We start from the raw sequence: 25,867 nt of genomic DNA, 5'->3' as shown, positions 1-25,867 counted from the left end.
GCCTCATTGTGTGTATGGCGACAACACCCAGGAGAGGCAAATCAGCTTCCTGAAGTCCCACACAGCCAACCCCAGGCCGACTGGGACAGGCACCCAGTGCTCCCTGCTCTAGTGCTCTCCAGCAGGCAGGGAAGGCCTCTGTCTTCTTTGTGGCCTTGTGGACGAAAAAGAGGCCACGTGCCAAACCCGACAAGCTCAGGGGCGGCCTGCATAAGGCAGGAGTAGCAGCTGCTGAGGCTTTTCTCACACATGAGGCATAGCTCCGTCACTGCTGAGTTTGACGTGGGGCATCCCTTTGGATATGGATAACGGTTTCAGTCCGAGGAAACCACTTTATTGTGGCTCTCAAGATGGTCTTTAAGTCCTTCAAGAAAAGGAACGACTGGAGTCCCAGCTGCGCAGGGAAACTGAAATCCAGGCGCAGCAGTAAGGATAGTCTCTGGATGAGATCTGGGGGGTTCTGGACCCTCCTTTCTCCTCCACCGCCCTCTCCGCCGCTCTACTCCCTCTACGTTCGCAGCTGCGGGAACTACATTTCCCAGGAGGCACTGGCACCGCGGCGCTGGTGATTGACCAATGAAAACAGTCGTTTCCCCGAGTGCAGAAGCTCTGGGCGGGACTTCCGGCGTGGCCGGAGGGGCGTGGCCTTTGCGGATTCCTGGAGCTGGGTCTGGCTCATCCATCCCGGGGGAGTGACCGGGAGGGACAGCCGGGGGACGGGCTGTGCCGGGCGCGACCGGCTCCCCGTCGCCCCGCCCCGCCCCGACCTCGGGGACCGATGGCGGCGGCCGCGCAGAGGCGCCCGGCAGAGGTGAGAGCGCGTCTCCCGGGTCCCGCCCGCCCCGCCCACCGACCCTGCAGCCCCGGCGCCTGCGCGGGGAGGTCCGGGCGACGGCCTGGACCAGGCTGTGGCCGCAGGGGCGGGAGGAGTGGCCTGCCTGGGATGGGTTTGCAAACCGGGCTGTGCGAGAAAGTAGGGGGGAAGCACCGTGCCCCCCCTCTTTGCGCTTTTGTCTGTCCCCTGGTCCCTAAGCGGTGAAGGGTTCAGAGTGGAGACACCCACACCACCAAGACGGAGCTGTGGATCAGATTCAGCAGCTGCCATCTTCAGTCCTGGTGGCAGTGGTGTTAGGTAACGAGGGAGGGGAGTGTGAGGCCAAGGACTGGGTCTCTGCTAGACACCTGGGTAGGGGTGGTGAGCTTCATAAGGACACGTGAGCGAGACTAGTGCCCTTGGGGTGATGGTTGTAGGAGTGAGGAGGGTCTAGCTGGTGCAGGGTTTTCATGGGAAGTGGACCTGAGATGGATGTGGAGACAAGGCAGTGAGATGACCTTAAAGTCGTTGGCTCACAGGCTCTGATGCTCACTGGGACCTGGGATTAGCCCAAGATCCAGTGGGACCCTCTGGGAGAATCGTAGGCATGCTGTGAGCAACACTTGGGCCTGGGCTACCAGTAAGCGTCAGAGGAAGCTGAGGCTGTTGAGCAGACAACTTTGCAACAGAAAAGCGGCCTGTGGGGGTCAGAGATCTGCATGTGGTTCCAGACGGCTGGGAATAAAGCAAGAATAAAGGTCAGGTAGGGAGGCCTTCCTGGGAGTTGCCCCTGGCAATCAGGGCCATTGGAGGCCTGGATAGGATGGGATTCAGATCACATGTGCCAAGTTCCCTCTGGATGCCATGTGCACATAGGCGTGTGGTGAAGCCAGGGAGGTGCATGTGGTGTGTGTTTCGGGGTGGTGGCAGCAGTGAGGCATTGGGGATGTGAAGGAAAGGGTGGTACAGAGTGATGTACACATTGGGAGGGAGTGTAAACTCACGGCCTCAGGCTCTTGTATTGGAGGCAGATGGGAGAGCAGTCACCCAAATTAGATTGTGGCCCTGGCTGGTGTTGTTCAGTGATAGAGCGTTGGCTTGTGCACCAAATGATCGAGGGTTTGCTTCCTGTGGGCTCAGCTCTTGGGTGGGAGGCGTGCAGGAAGCAGCCGGTCAATGTTCTGTCCTCACATCGATGTTTTTCTCTCTCCTTCCCTCTTTCTCTCTCTAAAAGTCAATAAAAATATTTAAAAATCAAACACTGTCCCCATCCTGGCAGGGCCATGTGACCTTTGAAGACGTGGCTGTCTACTTTTCCTGGGCAGAGTGGGGACTCCTGGATGAGGCCCAGAGATGTCTGTACCGCAGTGTGATGCTAGAGAACTTCTCATTGACAGCCTCTCTGGGTAAGGTCCTCGCAGCTCAGGCCAGCATCCCGGGCTGGGCTTGCTCTTCCCCAGGGGGAGGCCTGTCCTTCCCAGAGCTGGACCACGGGCACTGCTTCCTTCCCCACCCTGGAGTGGGTGTTGCGTGAGCACCCAGCCTGTGCCTGGGTTGTGTGCACCACCCTCTCTGTCCCCAGCTGCCCCAAAGACTTGTGGGAAAGCGCTTGGGGATGAGGAGCCTTGCAGTCAGCTTAGTGCATCACACTCTTGGCCTTTTCCTGGCCTGGTGTGAAGGTCCATGGCAGTTCTGTCCCTAGGTCCTGCCCTTTTCCTCTGGTTGATGTGGGATCTGCCTATGGCAGGAACTGAGGCACCAACATGGCCATGGCTTGAGTAGGTGGTTCATGCAAGACCCTCCTCCAAGGTTTTTTTTGTAATATTTAGAGTTCTTTCCTGTGGTCTGTCGGGGTGCGTTGCTCTGACCCACCAGTCTTGTCTCTCCTTTAGGACTTGCATCTTCCAGGACCCATGAAATCCCCCAATTGGAACAGTGGGGAGAGCCCTTTTTACCTGCCTGTGGTGTCAGGACTACAGCCATGCCAAGAGGTACTTGGAGGGACAATCAGGAGAGGTGTGAACTCAGGGAGGAGTTCAAATAGTACCAGAGTCTTTCCAGTGGAATCTTCACCAAAGGATATACGTATTGATTTTGGGGGGCGGTGGGGGGAGAGAAACATTGATACAAGAGAGAAACATTGATTGGTTGCCTCCCGTACACACCCCAACCAGGGATCAAACCCACAACTTAGGTACGTATCCTGACCAGGAATCGAATCATCAACCTTTCGGTGTACAGAACGATGCACCAAACAACTGAACCACGTGGCCAGGGCCAAAAAGATTTATTGGTTGCTTGATTTTTGAGAGAGGAAAGGAGAGAGAGCAACATTAATTTGTTGTTCCACTTATCTTTAAGTAAGTCACGTGTCTTGGGCTGTTTAGTAATGCCAGCAGCTGCCTTATCGCTGGGGCTGCCTGTGAGCAGGAGCTGCAAGCTCAGACTAAATGCTCTCAGTACCCAAACAGCTTCCCTTTTCCCCATCTCTTCAAATGAAACCTTTGAGAATAGTTTGGATTTCTAGTCTAGGAAATTACGAATTTCAGTTTCTAATTCCTTGTGACCTCGGTACCGTCGCAGGGTATTCTAGGTGGATGAGATTCACCATTGAGGGTGGAAAGCTCTGGCAGTGCTTGACTGAGGCAGCACAGAGCAGCTCAGAGCAGCACACAGGGATGTCAGCATGACACTGGTGGAGCCCAATTGGGACAGCCAATTAGTAAGCCAAGCAGTTAAGGGGCATCTCCTAAGTCCCCCTGTGCCAGTAACTGGATTATCCTGTTTGTGTTGCCAATTAAATTTATTGGGTATTTTGTATTCTTTCATGAGATGGTCAGTCAGATGTGGCCACAAAGACAGAGGAGACGTGGGAATAAACAACATTTATTATACTCACAGGACCCAGAAAGACAGAGTCACTGCTTGCTGAAAGGAGGGGTCACCTGGGAAAAAGCGCCAGGAGGGGATTGAACCAGGCAGGGGAGGAAGTGAGAACCCATAGGTAGTGCCTTTATTGGGAGTCAGGGTGGGGTACACAAGAAGAGATGTGAGGGGATTTCATTGGTGCATTTGAATGGCGCTAGGTCTGAATCAGAGGAGGGCATCCTTATAGTCTTCGAATACCAGCTATTCAGTTGCTTCAATTTTTCTGGATCTGAACACACCCTTCTGCTCTGTATTCTTGTGTAACCGACAGCTAAGGCCCTTAGAGGAGTGTGTTGGAGCTGCACCCATCCTTGTGTCCTTGCTGCTTATGAGCCCCCCACTGACCTGGAAGCTTGTCAGTCCAGCACTATACAGCAGGCCCTTCCTCACACTGATCTCTGTTCCTTCATCCTACCAGCAGTCCCAGGGACTCATAGCTGGGTGTGTCAGATGGATGTTTGTGAGGTGCTGCCCCCTCCCACCAAAGTCTCCATCCACTTCATCAGCATTTCTCTGCTTTCAGATTGTTGGCGTGGAGCAGAGGTTGAGCAGAGTGGTAATGTAGAAGGGGTGCACAGAGCAAACCTTCACCAACACCAGAAGCTGCACTGTGGAGAGAAACCCTTAAGAGAAGAGTGGGAGCAGGGTGAGAAGGACTTACTGATTAGCTCTGGTCTTAACCAGCGGGTGACTCACAGTATACGGGAGCCATACAGGAATACCAAAAGTCACCCTGAAAAGAGGCATTACAAGTGCAGCGAATGTGGGAAAGCCTTTGGTCAGAAATACCTACTTGTTCAGCACCAGAGACTACACACTGGAGAAAAGCCTTATGAATGCAGCGAATGTGGGAAATTATTTAGCCATAAATCCAACCTTTTCATACACCAAATAGTTCACACTGGTGAAAGGCCTTATGGGTGTAGTGAATGTGGAAAATCCTTTAGCCGCAATGCTGACCTCATTCAACACCGGAGAGTTCACACTGGAGAAAAGCCTTTTACGTGCAGTGAATGTGGGAAAGCCTTCAGGCATAATTCCACACTTGTTCAGCACCACAGAATCCACACTGGAGTAAGGCCTTATGAGTGCAGTGAATGTGGGAAATTCTTTAGCTTCAACTCGAGCCTCATGAAACATCAGAGGGTTCACACTGGAGAAAGACCTTATAAGTGCACTGAATGTGGGAAATTCTATAGCCACAAGTCAAGCCTTATTAATCATTGGAGAGTTCACACTGGAGAAAGGCCTTATGAGTGCAGGGAATGTGGGAAATTTTTTAGCCAAAGCTCTAGCCTCATGCAACACCGCAAAGTTCACACTGGAGAAAAGCCTTTTAAGTGCAATGAATGTGGCAGATTCTTTAGTGAGAATTCCAGCCTCGTTAAGCACCAGAGGGTTCACACTGGAGCAAGACCTTATGAGTGCAGGGAATGTGGGAAATTTTTTCGCCACAGCTCTAGTCTGGTTAAACATCGGAGGACTCACACTGGAGAAATGCCTTATGAGTGCTGTGACTGTGGGAAATTGTTTAGCCAGCGTTTTAATCTCATTCAACACCAGAAAGTTCACAGAGGAGAGAAGTCTTGAATGCAGCTAATATGGACAAGCCTTTAACCAAAAGTCTGCTCTGGCCCAGCAGTGGAAACTCTATACCCCAGATAGGCCTTATGAGTACAGTGAACATGAAGAGAGGTTCAGCCAAGGGCCTAATTAACCTTGTTCAACACTGGGAAGTTCAGACTGGAGAAAGACCTTAGGAGTGCAGGGCATGTGCTATCCCTGGTCAGCCTAACCTAACACAGAGAGAAGCTCAGAGTAGCCTTTGCCAGGGAGCCAGCAATTGAATATCATTCATCCCAATACGCACACTGAATGCAGGATGATAAATTGCTGACATTCTGCCCCTCCCCAGAAGGTGGCCCTCTGTATCAATCTGGAGTTGCGTTTTCATTTCTCTTGAGTTTGGAAGGATGGGGGAAGGGAGTGGTCTTGGTTCAGATGTGACTGGCTCTTGCTCTTACTGAATATTATATTTACTTGAATAAATGTTTCTTCATTTGCTGTACACCCTTAGAACCATTTCCACAGTCTTAATGTCCCCACAAAACCCACACGGTCATGCTGGAAGATGATCCACATATTTAACTTTTTAAGCACTTGCCAAATCGTCTTCTAAATGGTCATGCCATTTCACATTCCCTCCTGGAGTAGATTAGATTTCAGTTTTCTTCACATCCTGCTGACCTTTGTATGTAAGACATGGGCCAGTCATTTTGGCCATTCTAGTATGTGTGTATTAGTAATTCATTGTTTTAATTTGCATTTCCCTAATGGCTCAATGTTGAGCGTTTCCTCCTGGGTTTATTTGCCATCTATGTATCTTCTGTTCATATCTTTTGCCTACTCTTAAAATAATTGTTTTGTCCTGGCTGCTGTGGCTCGGTTGGAGCGTCATCCCAACACCAGAAGGTATTATTAGTTCAATGCCTGGTCAGAGGACATCTTGATCCATTTAGTTATAGGTGGACACCTAGATTTTTTTCACGTCTTGGCTACTGTAAGTAATGCTGCCATGAACATAGGGGGTCATATGTCATTTTGAATTAGTATTCCTGTTTTCCATGAATAAATGCCCAGAAGTGGAATTTCTAGGTCTGTGGTAGTTCTGTTTTTAATTTTTTGAGGAACCTCCATACTGTTTTCCACGGTGGCTGCACCAATTTGCAACCCCACCAAGTAAACAGAGTTTCTCTCCCTCACATCCTCACCAGCACTTACTGGCTGACTTTTTTGATGACAGCTATGCTGACAGGTGTGAAGGGATCCCACTGGTGTTTTAACTTGCATCCCTCTGATGATTAGTGATGTTGAGCATCTTTTCATATGTCTGTTGGCCATCTGCATGTCCTCCTTGGAGAAATGTCTTCGCAGGTCCTGTGTCCATTTTTTTTTTTTTTTTTAAATCCTCACCTGAGGACTTTTCAGAGAGTGGAAGGGAGAGAGAGAAGCATCGGTATGAGAGAGACACATCAATTGGTTGCCTCCGGCACGCACCAGGACCGGGCTGGGGGTCGAACCCAAGACCCTTCAGTCCAAGGGCCAACACTCCAACCACTGAGGCAAACCGGCCAGGGCCTGTGTCCATTTTATAATCAGATTTTTGTTGTTGGGTTGTATAAGTGCTTTATAAATTTCGGATATTAACCCTTATTAGATATATTGCTTGCAACTATCTTCTATTCAGTAGTTACTTTTTGTTTTGTTGGTTTCCTTTGCTGTGGGAAATCTTTTTAGTTTGATGTCATCCCATTTTTTTATTTTTGCTTTTGTTACCCTGGTCTGGGGAGACATACTGAAAAAAACATTGCTAAGCTCCATGTGAGAGAGTTTACTGCCTATGTTTTCTTGTAGGAGTCTAATGGTTTCAGGTCTTGAATCCATTTTGAGTTTATTTTTTGTGCATCCTGACTACTTTGATGTGTTTTAAATTTTTTTTTAATTGATTTTTAGAGGGGGGGGCGGGCGGGACACCTTTGTTACCCACTTAGTTACACGCTCATCGGTTGATTCTTGCGTTTGCCCTGAGTGGGGCTTGAACCGGCGACCTTGGTGTGGCCGCAGGGCACTGACCAACGGCCACCTGGGCAGGGCCCGCTTTGATGTGGTTTTAATTTGTCGTTTATCGCGAGGGCTCGAGGCCCCTAACCCCGGAGAGTTCAGGGGGCGGGGCAGGGGGCGGGGCGAGCGCGGCGGGGGCGGGGCGAGCGGGGCGCCCGGCGCAGCCTCCGACGCCGCGGGCGCTACGTTACCCAGAAGACCGTGCGCCTGGCGGCGGGCGGCGGGCTCCGGGGCTCCGCGGGCCCCTGGTGCGCGGGGGCCTGGCGCCGCCTCGGGGAGGCCCTTGGCTGAGGTAACTGGAGCCGCGAAGGGCGGGTGGCGCCTCCACGCTGGGGGGGTGCGGGGCGGGGTGCGGCCTGGTGGCGGGGGTGCTGCGGGACCTGCGGCCCGCCCGACCCGTCCCGCGCTCGGGCTCCGGCCTCCGCGCGCTCGCCCCTGCGGACCCCGCCCAGGTGCCCCGGGCCCTGCCGAGGGCCTGCCGCCGGCCGCTGGTGCCCAAGCTCCTGCCTCCAGGGCCGCGGGCCTTCGCGGGCGGGGTCCCCATTTCTTTTCTTCTTTTTTAAAAAATATATCTTTATTGATTTCAGAGAGAGGAAAGGAGAGGGTTAGAGAGAGAAACATCAACGATGAGAGTCATTGATCAGCCGCCTCCTGCACGCCCCCGACTGGGGATGGAGCCCGCAACCCCGGGCACGTGCCCTGACTGGGAATTGAACCCGGATCACCTGGATCCTGGGTAGAGGCTCAACCGCTGAGCCACGCCCGGCCGGGCCGGGGTCCCCATTTCTGAGAGGCGGTGTGGGGGCAGCTGCAGGCGGGACCGGCCCGGCCAGAGCCTCGGAGGAGACCGGGGGCGGCAGCTGCGCCGCACAGTGAGGAGGCGCCGGCGGGCTTCGGGCTGGGCTCCTGGGGGCCGCGGGTTGTTACGAGGGTCCTGACGAGCGGCAGGACCAGCGCAGAGTCTCAGAAGTGTCCCCGCCTCGGCCTGAGCGACAGCACGAGCCCAGTCTCAGAAGTGTCCCCGCCTCGGCCTGAGCGACAGCACGAGCCCAGTCTCAGAAGTGTCCCCACCTTGACCTGAGTGACAGGACGTGCGGTAGAGTCTCAGAAGTGTCCCCGCCTCGGCCTGAGCGACAGGACGTGCGTGAGTCTCAGAAGTGGCCCCGCCTCGGCTGGGCGCCTCAGTCTGTGGGCGCGTCATCCCAGGCACCACACGGCTGCTGGCTGGACCTCCCGCCGGGGCACCTACCTAGGTCTGGGTTCGATCCCCTGGCCACGGCTTGTACTGGAGGCAACTGATCAGTGTGTCTCACATGGATGACTCTCTCCCCCTCTAAACATCAATAAAAACATATGCTCAGATGAAAATTTAAAAAAACGAGTGTCAAGAGCAATGAATTGGCCCTGGCCTGGTAGCTCGGTTGGTTCAAGTACCCTCCCCGTACACCCAAGCTGACGGCTCCATCCCTGGTCAGGGCACATACAAGATGATGCATCAGTAAGTGGAACAATAATCGGCTAAAGACTGTCCTTAGTGGTTATACTCTTACCAGGAAATTCTCTGGTGTGGACGCAGGTGGACCCACTGGTGACACGCCTGCTCTTTCTCTGCTAGGGTGTCCCTGCCCAACGAGGGCCAGCTGAGCTGCCGCCCAAGATACATTCACTGCATCCGCAGCGCTTCTCCCCAAGGGGACTGCTCCTGTGCTCCAGAGCTGACAAAAGCCCTCTCCCGCATTCTGTGCACTGAAGGGTATTTTCCTGTAGTGGGCCACGGAAAAGCAGTGGGTGAGGCCTTTCTTCAGGCCCGGCTCAGGTGTGGACCCGCTGGTGCTGCAGGAGGTGGGACCGGCGTTTGAAGGCCTTGGCGCAATGGCTGCACTGGTAGGGCGTCTCCCCGGTGTGGATGACCGAGTGCTGCAGCAGGTACGTGCTGCGGTGGAAGGCTTTCCCGCACTGTGCGCACGCGTAGGGCCTCTCCCCGGTGTGCACGCGCTGGTGCTGCTGGAGCTCGGCGCTGCACCGGAAGGCCTTGCCGCAGGCCGCGCACTCATGTGGCTTTGCGCCGCCGTGCACCGCATAGTGCTGGACCAGGTGTGCACGGATGCTGAACGACTTCTCACATTCTTTGCACGCAAAGGGTCTTTCCCCGCTGTGGGTCCTGTTGTGCCGAATGAAGGTGGAGCGGTGGCTGAAGGCCTTCCGGCACTGGCCGCAGGCGTAGGGCTTCTCCCCGGTGTGGATCGGGTGGTGCTGCACCAGGTAGGACCTGCGCTTGAAGGCCTTCCCGCACTCGGAGCAGGCGTAGGGCTTCTCCCCAGTGTGGATGAGGTAGTGCCGGATAAGGGTGGAGCTCTGGCTGAAGGCCTTCCCACACGCGTTGCACTCATAGGGCTTCATGCCGGTGTGAACCCGCTGGTGGCGGGCAAGGTACCACTTCCTGCTGAAACCTTTCCCGCACTGCTTGCATCTGTAGAGGCTACTCCCCGCCTGGATCCGGAGGCGTTTCCCTCCTCCCTCTGGGTCACCTTCATGGAGAATATCTCCCCTGGAGAGTCTGTCCTGCAACAACTTGGAGGGCAGACTGTCATCTGTCCCCAGACGGTCATCTTCAAGCCTCATTTTCCCAGGATGGGTCTCCTTGCAGGGGTCTTTCTCTGGCCTCATTTCCAAAAGCTCTTCCCAATCCCTGGCTTGCTCCAGCTGGGAGTCCCTTGTCGATCCCGGACTCAGGCTTCCCCGGAGCAAGGCTCCCTCATGCAAAACCAGCTGAGCAGTGCTTGGCTGTCTGTTCTGAAGTTCTGCTCCATCACCTGAAGAAAATCCAGGACAAGAAGACTTTTAATGACACAACACAGAGGAAGCACAGGCAACACTCTTTAGCGGGCGAGTGAGGGTGAAAATACCACCCTGGTATTTGCTGTGTTTTCACGTTTTTATAACCTAGGATTCCAGTGACTTTTTATGGTCCTTGTACCCTTGACACCATTAAAGGGAAAATCTGGACAGTGGGCTGGACCAGGGGACAGAAGACCTGGAGTGGAGACCCCTCCTCATAGTCCAAAGAAGGGGAGGGAGAGCAGTTCTGATAACACTGGGGGGACTAGGAACGTGCCCCTAGAATTGATGTTGATGTCTCTTGGTGCTGTATCAGCACGTGGCACCTGACAACACTGGGAAGAAAAAGAGGTCACCTTCCTAGATGGGGTGTCTCTGAGCTGGGTCCTGATGAAGAAGTCACTGAGAGTTTCACACAGAAGTTCAGAGGCAGTGGTATTCTGAGGGCTGCCATGAGCCCACCTGTTGGCCCCTACCTGGACAGGTGCTCTGTGAGAGGCCTCTCCTCACCCTCCACAGCTCCTGCCCGTGCTCCAGCAGGTGGGTCAGCTCTGGCTTGGGAACTGGATGCCCTGTTGTGGAGAAAGAAACCAGATATGGGTGTTCTGCAGACAATGAAATCTTGCCACCTGTCTGGGACCTCACAGCAGGGATAAGACCGTGAATAAAGCTGGTCCCAAAGTAAAGAAAATGCTGGCTTGTAATGTGGACACAAATCCTACTCAGGCTGCAACTGTTGTGGAGAGTGGTGCTGTCTGCCCTTGAACTTCAGCCGTTGGTGCCACGGTGCTTCAGGTGCACACCACTTTCCCACACAGCCACAGGATGCAAGGAAGGTGAACCCACAGGTTTTCAGACACCCCATGCTTCAGAACCTCCTCGGGACACCAGATTCCAACCTCACCCAAAAGAAACACAACCTCTTGTGGTGAGGCTCAGGCATCAGTATCTGTGAAACCTCCCCAGGGTTCAGGTACCCAGAGAAGACTGAAAACTGCTGGTGGAAGTCTCCTTCTGAAGAGAAAGCTGGTAATCCTGCGTGGGAGGAGAGGGCTGAGCAAGGGCACCTGCTGCCTCAGTCACTGCCGCAGCCTCCACCATCCCTGTCAGGGTGCAGCAGATGCCTGGTCCGGGGAGAGGAGCAGAGAGAACCTTCATGTGATTCTGTTATATGCTGTCAAGTACATCTCAACATAGACCAGAAAGTTCCTTCTGCAATTCATCACAATTCACCTGAGAATGATGCCAACCTTCCCAGCACCCACACTGTGCTGTCATTACTGATGGTGTCTCTTCAAACTCACCCACGTTTTATTTTCTTAGAGTACCCTGTTTTTCTCTGGCAAACAAGAAAGGTTGGTTTCATGCCCCACAATGGAAAGTTACCATCAAAACACAACAATGAAATCAAAACAGTGCCACTAAGTCCCAGTGAGCTCATGCAGAAGCTGAGGACTGTGAGCTGGAAGTTGCTTGCTCTGTTGAAAAGAGTAATTAGTCACAATTTGGTGACATAAAAGACTCAGCACTGGCGAGACTTTCTCTTGACAACAGCCAGCATGCCAGACAGAGAAGGCAGAAGGACTGGCTTTAGCAGGACGTCCACTCATGTCATCTCATGACATTCCTACGCACTTTCTAAATCATCTCCCATATGGCCCAGGCCTCAGGAAACGAGATGATCGTGTACACACCAAGGGCCTTTATATCAAGATTGTGTTGTTTAGAAGACCTCTGGGTGGCACTGATGACAAATGTCATGTGGGAGTCTGCCTAACTCACCCTCTCTTCTGAGAACACCCCATCACCCACAGCTTTGCTAACTGGGGACACTTCTCCAAACCAGGCTGGGCCAGTCACGTCCCCTCCTGTGGAGTCTGGGATACAGACCTCAGACTGAGGCCTGAGTGTGCTGGGCCCTGGGGGGAGGGTTCGAGTCCAGAGGGGCATTGTTTCTATCCCAACAATCCCTGATGCAGACACAGATCAGGCAGGAGGAGGAGGGACCAGGAAACTGCAGGGGCTGTGGAACAGAGAGAAGGTGGCTTCTGTGATCATCTTGACCAGCCAGAAATCAATATTGGGGTCCCTCACAGGGACAAGGGGTGAGTACTTACCCAGTGAGACCAGGAGCCTGCAGGTCTGCAGCATTACCTTCTGGTACAGGGTCCTCTGAGCCAGGTCCAGCAATTCCCACTCCTCCTGGGTGAAGGTCACAAACACATCCTTGAAGGTCACTGGTGCCTGGAAAGTCAAACACAGTATCATCATGTGCCTTGGGGTTGTTGGGTGAGATCAGAGCCTGTCACTCAGTCACTGGTGAAGGTGCAGAGGGGAGCCAGGCCTGAATCACTGCAAGTCTCCTGAGGGCCGAGCTCTGTGCCAGGCTCAAAGGGGAGGAAGAATGTGGCCTTTGGACATAATGCAGTTGTGGCTGAGAGAAAGTCCTCTCCCAGGGAACTGAGTGGAGAAGACAGGATGATGGTGTTCCCATGAGAGAGAGAGAGAAACATCCACACATCACTTCGTCACCTCCCTCTCGGGCCCCAACCGGTCTGGGAAAAACCTGCAAGGTAGGTGCATGCCCTTGACCGGGAATTGAGCCCATGACCCTTGGGTGTGTGACCGACGCTCTAAGTACTGAGCTACACCGGCCAGGGCTCATTGGCGACCCTTTCCATGGGCTCACTCTTGAAATACAACTGAATGTCCTGAACAGGAAAATGCATTCGCTACTGTCAGTGGGAAGCCAGTTCCACGCACTGTAAACAGAAAGGTAAATTCCATGGCCTTGGCTTCCAGCTGCCTGTCACCTTTTCTACCCTCGAGTGGCTGCAGTCCCAAGACGCTACTCCCGCCCCTGCCCGACCCAGCCTCTTCTGTAGAGGCCGCCGGCCTGGGAAGGCGTCTCCGTGGAAACGCTGCCCCGCGCTGGGCACTGCGGGGCGCACGGCACCCACGGGTCCCTTCTAGTTTCCTCAATCCAGACGAGACACTGCCGGTATCCCTGTTTTATACCCGAGGAAACAGGCTCAAGGCAGCAAGAGGCTTGCTCAAGGTCACGGCCAGGGTCAGGGGCGCCGGGGGACCCGCAGGAGGCTCCCCGGCGCGCGGCGTCTCTCCCTTCAACGCGCCACCCCAGGGAGCCCCCGGCCAGACGGCGGCGCGGAGCCGAGAGGGACCCCATCCCGGGGACCCGGGACGCCACGGCCCGGACGGGACGAGGCAAGGCAAGGGGTCCCCGGACCCCGCGCTCCAGAGCGGGCGAGGGACCTGGGCCCCGATCCACTCACCTGCGCCGGTGACATCGGCGCCGCCATCGGCCCTCGCGTGGGCGCCGGGGCCCCACGGGCTCAGCCAACCGTCCGCCAGGTCCCACGGCGGCGCGGGCGTGGCCGCCTCGCTGTCCCAACCCCGCTCGGTGCCCACGGACCCGCCACGCGACCGCGGAGCAGCCACCCCGATGTCCCGGGAGTTCCGCCCCTTCCAGACGGGCAAGTCCCGCCCCTTCCGTCGGCGTCTCCGGGCGGGGCGCGCAGCTCCTCTGGGAAATGTAGTTTTCCCTGCATCTGACCGTTCGGGGGGCGCTGCGCCCCTTCCAGGAGCCGAGGGCTCCCCGGGGCGGGGGAGGGACGCTGGGGAGGGGCTCACGGAAGCTCCGGGGAAGGCCTTTGGGTGTTTCCAAAAGGGATGCGCCCAGATTTTTCGGTTGAGTTTTGTTATTTTAGATGCTTCTAATGCAGCAGATGGACGCACTGTTGTAAATGATTAGAACCGTATTTTTCTGCTGCTTGAACATCGCCCTAAACAGGCTGTGAGCACCCCACCCGGATGACCAGCTGCACCGGTGTGATGAGGCTGGCCCCTGGCACAGGTGCCCTTTCTGGGTCTCCCCTTGACTGACCTAGTGACGTCCCAACGCACTAATGAAACCCCCTCATACCATTTGCTTGTGTGCTCCCCTGACTCCCAATAATGTCATTTCTAGGGGTCCCCCCCTCCGTTCTCCACCTGCTTGGTTGAACCCCATCCCTGGGCATTCATCCCATCTGGCCTTCTGCAGTGGGCTGTGGTGTCCTTATAAGAGACCCCCAAATTTCCAAGATCGTCCCTTATTTTGAAGAAAGCTCCAGGTTCTCTTTATTCCTGTTTTCTTGAGGCGACCTGGTCAATTCTTTTCCTCCTTGAAGAGTTGTGCTTCAAGTCAGCGGAGTCACGTGGGATCTGAGGTCGCATCTGGAGGGGCCCACTAGGGGTGTGGGGAGGAAGTGCAGACCCCATTCTAACCTGGTTGACATCAACTGGGGTGCTTGCAAGCTGGGGCAGAGGAGACCCCGAAGGGTGTGGGCACTTCGCACAGGCCTTTACGCGCACTCCCGTCGGGGTTTAGACTTCATCTCTGGCCCCAGAGCCTGTGTGTTCCCCGATTTCATCCAATGGACCAAGTCCCCAAATAACTGACAAGGCTATTGCTGGAAGATGTTAGGGAGACAAGTTGATATTCTGAAATCTGCTGAAGGGTGAGCACCAACCACTGGTACAACAGCTGTCGTGCATTTTCCATTCAGAAAGCTCTGCAGAAACAGAAACCCGGTCCGACTTGGGCGAGACCTGTGGAAGTGACATGAAATAATGAAAAAATAAACTCAGAAACATTTTAGGAGAGACTTCCTCAGGAGAACCATTCCTTCTTCCAGACGCACTGATGTTTCAGTGCCTCCTGATGAAGTGAGGACATTTTCACATCGAGAAGCAACAAAACCACATGCAGGACAGCCCCGTCTTGGGTCACCAGTTCTGTCACGGTCATTTCAGTATGACAAGAATAGCAGCTGCGCGGTATATTTCAACTTCTGTGATCAACAACTGAAATTGTTATACACTTGAGAAACACTGAATTGATATTAGGATTAATAATATAATTATTGATTATAATATAAATATAAAAAATATAATTATATAAATAGAATTTTTATTGAAAACACAGAAATTGTTATTAGGATGAGTAATACAATTTAAAATAGTCACAAATCAAGATAGTCAACAATTTTATGTAAACAATAACCCATTAATATTTTTATTAATTTGACTTTTATTTATTGATTTCAGAGAGGGAGAGGGACAGACATCCATGTGTTGTTCCACTTATTTATGTACTCTTTGGATGATTTTTCTATGTGCCATGACTGGCGATTGAACCCACAGCTTTGGCACATTGAGGGGATGCTCTAACCAACTGAAAAACCAGGCCAGGGATGCCTCAATACCTTTTATTTTCTTTCTTTATTTAAAATATATCTTTATTGATTTCAGAGAGAGAGAGAGACAAACATCAATGATGAGAGACTCATTGATCCGCTGCCTCCCGCACCCCGGGACTGGGAGTCAGCGCGTAACCCGGGCATGTGCCTTGACAGGGAATCAAACTGATCTGACTCCTACGTCGCTGCTCCACCGCTGAGCCACGTCCACCCGTCAGCACCTTGAATCTCCTGGATCAGACCCTGGGACACTGAGGCCTCGTGGGCTGAGGAAACTACATTACCCAGAGGGCAATGCGCTCCCGGTGGGCGGTTAGGCCAATGAATGCCCAGGACCGGAATTTCTGGGCGGTGACAGATGTCAAGGCGGGACTTCCGGTGTCCTCCACGTGAGGGTTGTCTTTTCCTCTTCGGATGGTTCCCCGATTCAAAGGCTTCGGAGCCTCAGGTCCTGAGGAGGACGCGCCAGGGGAGCCGCCGCCGCGCAGGGCCGGGTCCGAGGCGCGCTGACCCGCAGCCGTCGGCGACCCGGGGCCTCCGAGCCCCTCAGCCCCGCAGAGCCCGCCGGCGCCCGGCCGAGGTGAGCGCGCGCCCCGGGCCTCCCCGCCTCCCCGCCACCTGCCGCCGGGGCGGGCGCGGACCGCGAGGGCTCGTGGGCGACACGCGGTGCGGGGGCGGGCGCGGGAGGGCGCGGGGCCCTCTGGGCTGTGACGACGCGGGGAGGCGGGTCGTGCGGGGAGCTTCCCGCTCAGCCCCGGGCCCGGGCTGCGGCGACGGAGGGACGTGGATTTCCAAAATCTAGTCCCGGGTGGGACCCACTAGGAGAGAGGGTGGCGGCTGGGACCGGGAGGCGCAGCCCTGTGACATGAGGGCCCCGCCGGGTCCGCCCTGAGCCCCGAGGTCGCGCCGTCACCGCGGGTCACCGGGCCCGGGGCTGGGCACGGGCGGGGCGGCTGAGCCCACGGGCCCCGCGGTGGTTGCCGGGCTCCCGACAGGCCGCTGATTCCACAGGTTCCTGCACCTGCGAGTCGCTTAGGGGCGCCGTTTCAGGGCCTTTCGGACACCCCTGTGGTGTGTGCCGTGGGACTCGCCCAACCCCTGGGCTTAGGGACCTTGAGCAGACACAAGCCCAGGTCCAGAGTCCAGGTCCAGGGTTGTAGGAAGTGGCCCCTGTTTTTGGCAGCCAGTGGAATGAGATGTGGGAGGGCCTCCAGGGATAGGGGCCAGAATGTGCAGAAGCTTGGAGGGGAGGCTGAGCCGGTGCAGGGACCTGCAGGTGTCCTTCCTTCCTTATGGGAACTGGGAACAGTGGGACAGCGGTCAGGTCTAGAGCAGCTTCGTGACAAGCTGGTGTCTGTTCTGCAGGTTATGGGAGCAGTGGAGGCTGGTGTTCTGACCCAGGTCTCATTAGATTCCCTGTGGCTGCAGAGTCCAGTACAGTGTGGGTGTGATTGATGTGGTGGAAAGACCTGGGGGGAAGCTACTGCCATAGCCTGGGTGAGTGTGATGGTGAAGGGCCCATGATGGTGGCTTTGGAAGTGGGAGAAGCAGCTGGATTTTGGGTTGGTATTTTAGGTGTGGCCACCTGGATTTTGTTGTTGTTGTTTTAAAATGTTGTTTATTAATTTTAGAGAAAGAGGAAGGAAGATAGACAGACATTGATTAGTTGTTCTTATTTATGCATTCACTGCTTCATTTTTTAAAAAATATATCTTTATTGATTTCAGAGAGAGGAGAGGAGAGGGAAAGAGAGAGATAGAAACATCAATGGTGAGTCATTGACAGGCTACAGCCTGCAACCCCGGCATGTGCCCTGACCGGGAATCGAACCCTGATCGCCTGGATCCTAGGTCAATGCTTAACCACTGAGCCACGCCCGGCCGGGTGACTGGTTCATTTTTGTATGTGCCTGCACAGGGCATCAACTCCCCAACCTTGGCATATCAAGATAAATCTCCTACCAACTGAGCAACCCGGCATGGGCACCACCTGGATTTTCTAATTTGGAGGTTGAGAGAGAAAGAGCTAGGAGTCAGGGATGACATGAAAACTTGGTTTTAGCGGCTGGAGGAATGGAAGCACCATCCACTGAGATGGGGAAATCCATAGTAGTAAGAGTAATTTTCATTGAGGATATCAGGAGTTTTATTTTTGGCCTGTTAAGGGTATGAGATGTTTCAGAGAGCAGTTCATGGCTTCTGGAACTTTGAGGAGGAGAAGTTCAGGATGGAGACTTCTCCAAAAAATAGTGTAGAGTGTATGGACCAGGGAGGAGCTATACATCACTTAAATATGGGAAATCATGTCAGTAAGAATGGTTGTAGTAGTTCAGGAAGTGTATGGTGGTCTTGATGACTGGGTTTCCTTTTGGGACCCCTGGTTGTGGTTAGTGGGTGTTACAACACAGGTTAGAGATAGAAATGGTCATGTAGAGGGTGGGGGAGGGACTATGGTTTGGCAAGTGGCCAAGGTCTTCTAGGGATGAGTGGACATGAGGTGGATGGGAGGCTAAAGAGTAATTCACACAAGATGAGACTGGGGCTGGTTCATATTCATTGCTCTAAACACTCACCAGGAATTTGTTGTCACCCTTGGTGTAGCCTGGGGTCTTGAAGTTAGTCTGACAGAGTAGCTTAGTAGCATAAGCGGTCATCTGGGAGACTCAGTGGACATGGGGTAGAGGGCCTCTTGAATTAAGCCTTGAGTGAGGTTGAGGTGGACAGAGGAAGGCTGTGATGGGTGAAGGGACATCAAGTGCAGCACCAGTGGAGGAGGGCTGTGGATATCTGAGATCTGATGTGGTCCTCTGTAGGTGAGGTTGAAACAAGGAACAGTCAGGGAGGGAGGCCTTCATGGCAGGACTCAAGGTTGCCTCTGTGAGTGTGGACCATCAGAGTCTGGGTTGTAATTGATCCTTTTTGAAATTGCCAAGCATTCTCTCAACCACATATGCTGAGTAATGAGTAGAGAGGCCAGGAGAAGACTATGTTGCAGGGCAGGAGGAGGCCTGGGCTGCGTAAGTTCAGTCGTGAGAGAGATGTGGTAGGAAGAGTGATGTGAACTTGCAGAGGGAGTGTGAATTCATGGCCGCAGGGCCGTGGCTTTGACATAAGAGTGAATGAAGGGTGATCCCATGTCTGGTGGTAACTGGAGGTAACAATTTGTGGAACCCTAGGGGACTTCCCTGAAAAGAGGTGGTGTTGTGGTCCTACATCCCAGGTCCAGAGCTTCGATACCATTTATGTGCCCACCTGCCTATTTTCGTTGAAGGCTGATATACTGATCGTTAGGATCTTGATGCAATAGTGAACTTCAGTGACCCATGGACTTGAAAATCTTCATTGGCATGGCGAAGGGAGAAGGGGGAGCAGGTGATCGATTAAGGCAGTGCTGAAATTAGAATCCTGGGGAAAATGCTGATCACGGAACAAATTGTCCTCATCATGGCATGTTTGTGTTAACTTCAAAGCTCTTCTGGGAATGTAGCTGTGTGAGAGGTATGATTTAAAGAATTAAGTGCAGAGGGTGTGTAAACTGATGGCATCAGCACCGTGGGTTTGGGATCATAAGGGTGAAGGGTGATGCCATGGTTTTTGTGTTTTGGAGGGACAATGTGTGGGACCACAGGAGTATTGCCTGGCAAGACGAGTGTCTACTCACTCATACGCTCACTATGGCCAGATTCTCTCCCTACTCTATGTTTGTGACACCCACTGTGTTAACAAGAGGCAGTGTGGCCTACATGCCATGCCTAGAGCAAAGGTATCATCTATCTGCCATATGTCTGTTGTGGGAAGACACAGTATGAATGGGAATATAAGGAGAGAGTGACTGGTATCAAGGTCTGGTATCTTCTCTGATGTGGGCAGTAGAGGAGTAGATGTATGTGGAATGTAGTGGGTATGACGAACATAAAATCCTAAGATCAAAGCTGATCATGGATTGAACTGTCCCCATTATGACAGGATATGAACTTTGAGGACATGGTCATTGCCTTCTCCCAGGAGGAGTGGGGGCTCCTTGATGAGGCTCAAAGACGTCTGTACTACGATGTGATGCTGGAAGTGTTTGTACTTGTAGCATCTGTGGGTAAGACCTTCACTTCTCTCCTAGTGTTCTGAGGTGATGTCCTTCCTTCCCTTTTTTCTCCAGAGGTAGCTTTCTCTCCCACAGCCAGACCATAGGCCCTGCTAATTTCTCCCTCTTTCTTGTCATATGTGCTGGGGCTGCCAGTGCTGAGCTGTTTGGAGTGCCCTGTGCTGTGGACACTCTGGGCATCCCTTACACCTGTTGCCTCAAAAAGTGCAGAGAAGTGTCTAGAAGTCAGAATTACTGCAGATAGCGTAATGCATACCTTCTCTTCACCCTCTGCCTTGCAGGGTAACTATGTCCAGATCTGTAGCTTCCAGTTCTATCCCCTTCCTCTCGCTAACAGTTCTTTGTTACTGACAGGTCATGGTCATTACTTACATGAACAATGGACTATACTTGGAAGATCTACCTTCGTTGTTTGTAACATTGTTTTCCCCCAAAACTATGGTATACCAAATTGCTGTGGGTCAGTGCTGGCTGCTCACCTCTCTTGTCTTTCATTAAATCTCACACCATTTAGGTTCTGAGTAGTTGTACAATAGAAGGTGCAGGGAGAACCCTGTTCTTTTCACAGGGTGGACATGGCAAAATGGTCTCAGAGGAGGCCTCACCTCAGAGAGTGGCAGCTGGGAAATGACATGACAATAAGGGCTGTATTCTGATCATGCCAGAATTCTGTCCTGTGTCCAGTAGTGTTTTAGTGAAAGTTCCCCTGCCCACAACACATTTCTACCTTTTCTTCCCCATACTTGATACTTTGCTGACTTATATAACTTGTGACTTCTGGCTCCTTGCTATCTTCACCCTTGTGGCCTCCAAGCATCACCTCTTCCTCTGCACTGCTCCCTATGCAGTATTCTCCAAATTTTACCTGTGCATGTGTTATGAGATGCACATATATCCGTAAGTAGTGCACAGGCACCAGCTACTCATTTATTGAATTTTACTGGAGGGGGAAAAAATAACCAACCTTCTGTACAACTTGCCCATGTCACCAGCAAACAAGCCCTGCAGAACGCTGTTAGCAGAAGAATAAGTTGGCGATACTATTTCTGTTCCATGTGGTGCATGCCATCGTTAGGTCCCTTTTGTGGCGAGGTCTTCCCTATTTGTGGTCTTCAAAGGCCCAGTATTGGTCAGCAGCCCCTTATTCAACCTGTCTCCAAGTCTCTTATTTTCAGAAAATCCCATGCAATCTATTATGTCTGACAGACCTTTGTAATGGGACTTTCCCCTCCAACCAATGTCAACTTTCATTTCCTCAGCATTTCTCTGCTTTCAGGTTGTTGGCATAAAACAGAAGATGAGGAGGCCCCTTCTGAGCAGAGTGTGTCTATAGCAAGAGAGTCACAGGTCAGGGCTTCTAAGGGAGTTCCAGCAACACAGAAGACCCATCTTTGTGAGTGGAGCATCTCAGTCTTGAAAGCTATTTTGCACCTGATTGACTTCCAAGCACCATACCTTGAGCAGAAAGCATTCTTCAGTGATGCCTGTGTGAGAGACTTCTGTTCCAGAGCAAATGTTCTCCAGCAACAGAGGGATGCCAGTGGAGAGAAGCCCTGGAAAGTAGATATGGGCAGAGCCTCGTTTGTGACCAGGTGCAGCTATGTGTCATGGATGACGTTCACCCTTAGGGAGATTAAGGAGGACCTCCCGGCCATTTCAGGCCATTTACAGCACCATGCCACTTTTAACAGTGCAGAGCCACACAGTGACAGTGAGGGTGGGCAGACTGTTTACTGTGGAAAAAGTCATCATGAGTGGTGTGAATGTGAAAAAGCTGCTAGCCACAACCAGAAACTTGTGCACCGTCAGAGTGTCTACTGTGGAGAAGGGCTTTTTGCGTGTAGCAGATGTGGAGAGGTCCTTAGACAAAACGTGAACCTCATTGGACAAAGGAGACTTCACACTCAACGGAGGCCTTATGAGTGTAGCGATTGTCGCAAGTCCTTCAACCAAAGCTCTAGATTCATTCAACACAAGAGAATTCACACTGGAGAAAACCCATGTGAATGCAGTGTTGGTGGCAAATTCTTTAGTTACAGATCTGTCTTCATTCAACATCAGAGAGTTTACTCTGGAGAAAAGCCTTATGGGTGTAGTGATTGTGGGAAATCCTTCAGCCAAACCTCAAAGCTCACTGAACACTACAGAGGTCACACTGGTGAAAGGCCTTATGAGTGTAGTGAGTGTGGGAAGTTTTTTAGACGAAAAGATCACCTACTTAAACACAAGAGAGTTCACACTGGAGAAAAGCCTTATGAGTGCAACGAATGTGGGAAAACCTTTGGACAGAACTATAACCTCCTTCAGCATAGGAGAGTTCACACTGGAGAAAAGCCATATGAGTGTCGTGATTGTGGGAAGTCCTTTAGCCAAAATTCTAGCCTCACTGAACACCAGAGATGTCACACTGGTGAAAAGCCATATGAGTGCAGTGTTTGTGGGAAATGCTTTAGACAATGCAGCAATCTTAGTCAACACCGTCGAGTTCATTCTGGAAAAAATCCTTATGAATGTGGCAAATGTGGGAAATCCTATAGCAGTACTTCTGGCCTCATTCGTCACCAGAGAGTTCACACTGGAGAAAAACCATATAAATGTAGTGATTGTGGTAAATGCTTCAGCTATAAATATAGACTCATTCGACACCAGAGAATTCACACTGGAGAAAAGCCGTATGAGTGTAGTTATTGCGGGAAGTCCTTTACACAAAGATCTCAGCTCATTAAACACCACAGAGGTCATACTGGTGAAAGGCCTTATGAGTGCAGTAACTGTGGGAAATCTTTTAGACGCAAAGATCACCTCCTTAAACATGAGAGAGTTCACACTGGAGAAAAGCCTTATGAGTGTAGTGATTGTGGGAAGTCCTTCATCACAAACTCTGTCCTCATTGAACACCAGAGATGTCACACTGGAGAAAAGCCGTATGAGTGTAGTGAGTGTGGGAAGTTTTTTACACAGAGTTCTACCCTTTTCCGACACCATAGAGTTCACACTGGAGAAATGCCTTATCAGTGCAGTGATTGTGGGAAATCCTTCAGGCAACGTTCCAACCTTATTCAACACTCTAGAGTTCATTCTGGATAAAAGTATGAGTGTGGTGAATGTGGGAAATCCTTTGGCCATTCCTCTAGCCTCATTCAACAGCATATAGTTGACACTGGAGAAAGACCTTACAAGTGTAGTGAATGTGGGGAATCTTTTAGCCTCAGTCTAACTAACCTCTTTAGACACTAGATTGTTCACACTGCAGAAAAGCCTTAAATGTGCTGGAAATGTTTTACTTTTTTACTCAGTATAAGAACACTGAAGGAAACTCTGAGAACTATTTATTTTAAATCTTTTTAGTGAAACATACACTATGCTATATTCCTGATAAGTTTTAGGTACAAGTGACGCTTTAATGAGCTACATAGCACTTTCTAACCTTCTCAGAGATATTACTGGATTGATGTCACATTTTGTGACTGAGGCCATTTTACATCTACCACCTGGCTCACCTACACAGTGTGCATAAGTTATAACCCCTGAGTGCTCAGGGAAGCTGACCTGTCTTTTACCTTTTGCTTGAGGAAATTATGAACACCCCAAGCTCTTGGCAGGATCCTCATTCTTTTGTCTCTAACCTGGGCATACATCTGACCCATTGTTGGTCAAGAGGACCCATCCTCAGCTAAGAGTGCTACCTCTTTCAGGGACATTGTGGTCCTCACATTATGCTATAATGAATTTTTGCAGCTTCTCATTCACCAACCTTGAAACTGTACTGTACACCATTCTGATTTATGTTTTTGTGAAGGTCTTTTTTTCCTTTTTTACCTTTAATTTTGTTGCTTCTGTTCACTGTGTGGGGTGACTTGAAAGCAGAATTGTGATCTGTCAGCATGTAGAGCTGAACAGATTTTGTTGGGTGCCCAATTTCCTGTGCTCCACAAGAGATGGTAGGATGGCAAAAGATTGCTCTTCGTTTAATATTGCCTTATTTTACATTGCTACCCGAAACCTTCAATGTAAGACTGCAGGACTCTCTGCTCCTAATTTGCAGTCTCATGGCATGATTATTGGGGAGCTCATAGGTCACCCTGGAGAGGAGGTCTTTGTTCGTCTGTGAACCATATGCATTTTGTTGCCTTGTTCACAGTACATATTACATAATGCCCAGCAACATTGAGGGAACCTACTTCCCAGGTACTGCAAAGGAGCCATGTGACATGTTATACAAAATTTCATAGGCTAGTATTTTTTTGTTGGAAGACTCAGGATTAGGTAGAACCACAATTAAGACAGAAACACTGTATTAATAGTGAGTGGAAAAAACTTCAGTAAATTAGATGGATCGTCCCTCTTCTGAAAGACACCATGGCTTCTGTGACTTGTGGTTACAGACAATCTCAGGACCTTCACAACTATTTTCTGTAGATGATGTTATTGGTTGAGAAAATAATCTAACGGTTTTATGAATTCCCCTGGCATCTCCAGGTTGTTGGCCTCAAAGTTATTGCTCAACAGGCAAGAAAACAAAGCCAGAAAGAGGGATGATCTGTAGTTGTCCCCAGGATGTGTCTTTTGTGAAGCAATCAATATTCCTGTTGATTCAGGTAGCAGTAGTCTATATTTGCCAGTATTTGCTGCCACTAAGGCAAGGCTGCGCCTTTCAGGACACAAAAAGAGAGATGGTAGAGTACATATAGGCTTGCCAACCTAATTTTCTTAGAAAAGAGGGATATCTAGGTCTTTATTTGTAACCGATTTTTAAAGCTTTATTCAGGTATTTGTATAATTGATATGCAGCACAATGCACTTATCTAATGTGTAGTATTTGGTGAGCTTTGATATATGAGAAATAAACTAATCTGTCACTTGTATACAAGGTGGGGTAAAAATAGGCTTATATTTGTGAGAACATGAAACAGTTTATTCTTGTATTTTTTATTGTATTATTTTCCATACAAACAACTGTAAATGTACTTTTGCCCCACCCAGAATTTACTGCTGCCCTTTTATAACCTGTCTCCCTGCCTCCCCTAGCCCTCCAGGCAGTCATTGATTTATCTTCCTTTACAATAGATTAGTTCATATTTTCTACAATTTTAAGTTGGTTGGGCATCGTCCTGTGCACCAAAAGGTTGCCAGTTTGATTCTCAGTCAGGGTACAAACCTGGGTTGCAGGTTCTATCCCTGGTCGGGGCATGTACAGAAGGCAATCGATCGATGTTTCTCTCTCTCTGTCTCTCTCTCTCAGCATGTCCTCGGGTGAAGATTAAAAAAAAAAAAGTACTGGTTTTCTTCGTGTTTTGCAATTACTTTGACATTTAACAGTAATACTTATGTGCATAGTTAATTCTTTTTATTGCTGAGTCATATACTGTTCTGTGGATTACCACTTTGTTTATCTAATGATCTGTTTATGCTTTGGGTTATTTCCAGGTTTGGGGTATTACCAATAAACCTGCTATGAAAGGTTGAATTCAGTTTTTTAAATAGATGTGTGTTTTATTTCTTAACTCTTACAGTGTAGGTGAATGTTCACATTTTAAGATAGGTGGAACTATGATCTAAAATTATGATTCCCTTTGCTTTACCACCCATCCACACTATATGAAAATTCCAGTTCTTCTGCAACATTGCCAGCACTTGTGATCATTAATCTTTGTAAATATTAGCCCTGGAAATCAGTGTAGGGGTACTCTTTGGTTTTAATTCCATTTTTTTAAGAATTCGTGATGGTGAGCATTTCCCCCCCCCCACATATTTATTTATGCTGTACTTATCTCCTTTGTTAAAATGTCTGCTCAGAATCTTGCCTGTTTTCTTCTTACAAATATGTTATTTTAACCAATAGGAAAACAGTGCTGCAACAAGGACGTGTGTTGGGATTTTACTGATTCTTCAGTGACATGAGTTACTTCCCTCACATTATTTTTTTAATACTGGAAGGAAAATTTTTTTGTTTTCAATTTGTCATCCTATATACAATTTAAAGCCCACTTGTACCATATGCTTATAAATTTAATCTGCATTGTGAACTTATGCCACCACTTTCTTTAAACCTAAACATTCCATAATACCTTAAGTCAAGCCTAGCCTTGTAATCTTTGTCAATTGCCTTGGTGTAAATGCACTCATTATTGTCAGTTTCAGACCGCCAGAATGATGTCACCGAACATGGAAATGGTAAGATGTTCAAGTAGCAAACCATTATATTTTACTTCCTACTTACTCATACAGTAGCAACAATAATCTCAAGAATATCTATGATAAAGCAGTAAAAAGACTGAGTAGTGGCAAGTTTTAAACAAATTTTTTT

The 25,867-nt window shown here is 50.7% G+C and overlaps 3 protein-coding genes across 8 annotated transcripts; 2 read left to right on the top strand and 1 right to left on the bottom strand.

The window, feature by feature from the left end:
* The first annotated feature begins 649 nt into the window (after positions 1–649).
* LOC308547805 (uncharacterized protein) lies at positions 650–5,810 on the top strand. Of its 3 annotated transcripts, none has more exons than XM_081118653.1 (4): positions 650–811; positions 2,094–2,220; positions 2,707–2,805; positions 4,266–5,810. In XM_081118653.1, the coding sequence occupies exons 1-4, from the start codon at positions 779–781 to the stop codon at positions 5,330–5,332; spliced, it is 1,326 nt and encodes a 441-aa protein (XP_080974779.1). In that variant the 5' UTR covers positions 650–778; the 3' UTR covers positions 5,333–5,810. The 3 variants fall into 3 exon arrangements, with proteins under 3 accessions (XP_080974779.1, XP_080974777.1, XP_080974778.1); XM_081118652.1 differs by lacking the exon at positions 650–811 and adding an exon at positions 863–1,132; XM_081118651.1 differs by lacking the exon at positions 2,707–2,805 and having other exon boundaries at positions 691–811.
* A 2,114-nt stretch (positions 5,811–7,924) lies between these two features.
* Positions 7,925–13,706, bottom strand: ZNF550 (zinc finger protein 550). 4 transcript variants are annotated; one of them, XR_013997551.1, is made up of 6 exons: positions 13,495–13,693; positions 12,319–12,445; positions 11,179–11,325; positions 10,678–10,773; positions 8,490–10,176; positions 7,925–8,394 (listed from the first exon to the last, which is right to left on the bottom strand). XR_013997551.1 is itself a non-coding variant. In XM_081118645.1 (5 exons), the coding sequence occupies exons 1-5, from the start codon at positions 13,519–13,521 to the stop codon at positions 9,176–9,178; spliced, it is 1,398 nt and encodes a 465-aa protein (XP_080974771.1). In that variant the 5' UTR covers positions 13,522–13,706; the 3' UTR covers positions 7,925–9,175. The 4 variants fall into 4 exon arrangements, 2 of the variants coding, with proteins under 2 accessions (XP_080974771.1, XP_080974772.1); XR_013997552.1 differs by lacking the exon at positions 11,179–11,325 and having other exon boundaries at positions 13,495–13,671; XM_081118645.1 differs by having other exon boundaries at positions 7,925–10,176; positions 13,495–13,706.
* Positions 13,707–15,868: 2,162 nt separating this feature from the next.
* On the top strand, positions 15,869–25,024 carry LOC308547801 (uncharacterized protein). Its single transcript, XM_081118644.1, has 3 exons — positions 15,869–16,042; positions 19,428–19,551; positions 20,837–25,024. The coding sequence occupies exons 2-3, from the start codon at positions 19,431–19,433 to the stop codon at positions 22,645–22,647; spliced, it is 1,932 nt and encodes a 643-aa protein (XP_080974770.1). The 5' UTR covers positions 15,869–16,042; positions 19,428–19,430; the 3' UTR covers positions 22,648–25,024.
* The last annotated feature ends 843 nt before the right edge of the window (positions 25,025–25,867 follow it).

This window comes from Miniopterus schreibersii (genome assembly GCF_964146895.1).
Source record: "Miniopterus schreibersii genome assembly, chromosome: 18".
In the NCBI taxonomy this organism is placed as follows: Eukaryota; Metazoa; Chordata; class Mammalia; order Chiroptera; family Miniopteridae; genus Miniopterus; species Miniopterus schreibersii.
Note: the sequence above shows the minus strand (reverse complement) of the source record. Positions and strands in the feature narration are given on the sequence as shown.

Coding starts and splice junctions, on each gene's coding strand:
- LOC308547805 (XM_081118653.1), top strand. CDS start 779: ATGGCGGCGGCCGCGCAGAGGCGCCCGGCAGAG. Junction 812..2,093: donor CGCAGAGGCGCCCGGCAGAG/GTGAGAGCGCGT, acceptor CCATCCTGGCAG/GGCCATGTGACCTTTGAAGA. Junction 2,806..4,265: donor GACTACAGCCATGCCAAGAG/GTACTTGGAGGG, acceptor CTCTGCTTTCAG/ATTGTTGGCGTGGAGCAGAG.
- ZNF550 (XM_081118645.1), bottom strand. CDS start 13,521: ATGGCGGCGCCGATGTCACCGGCGCAG. Junction 10,774..11,178: donor CAGTTTTCAGTCTTCTCTGG/GTACCTGAACCC, acceptor TCTCCACAACAG/GGCATCCAGTTCCCAAGCCA. Junction 10,177..10,677: donor CTCACAGAGCACCTGTCCAG/GTAGGGGCCAAC, acceptor GATTTTCTTCAG/GTGATGGAGCAGAACTTCAG.
- LOC308547801 (XM_081118644.1), top strand. CDS start 19,431: ATGAACTTTGAGGACATGGTCATTGCCTTCTCCCAGGAGGAGTGGGGG. Junction 19,552..20,836: donor TGTACTTGTAGCATCTGTGG/GTAAGACCTTCA, acceptor CTCTGCTTTCAG/GTTGTTGGCATAAAACAGAA.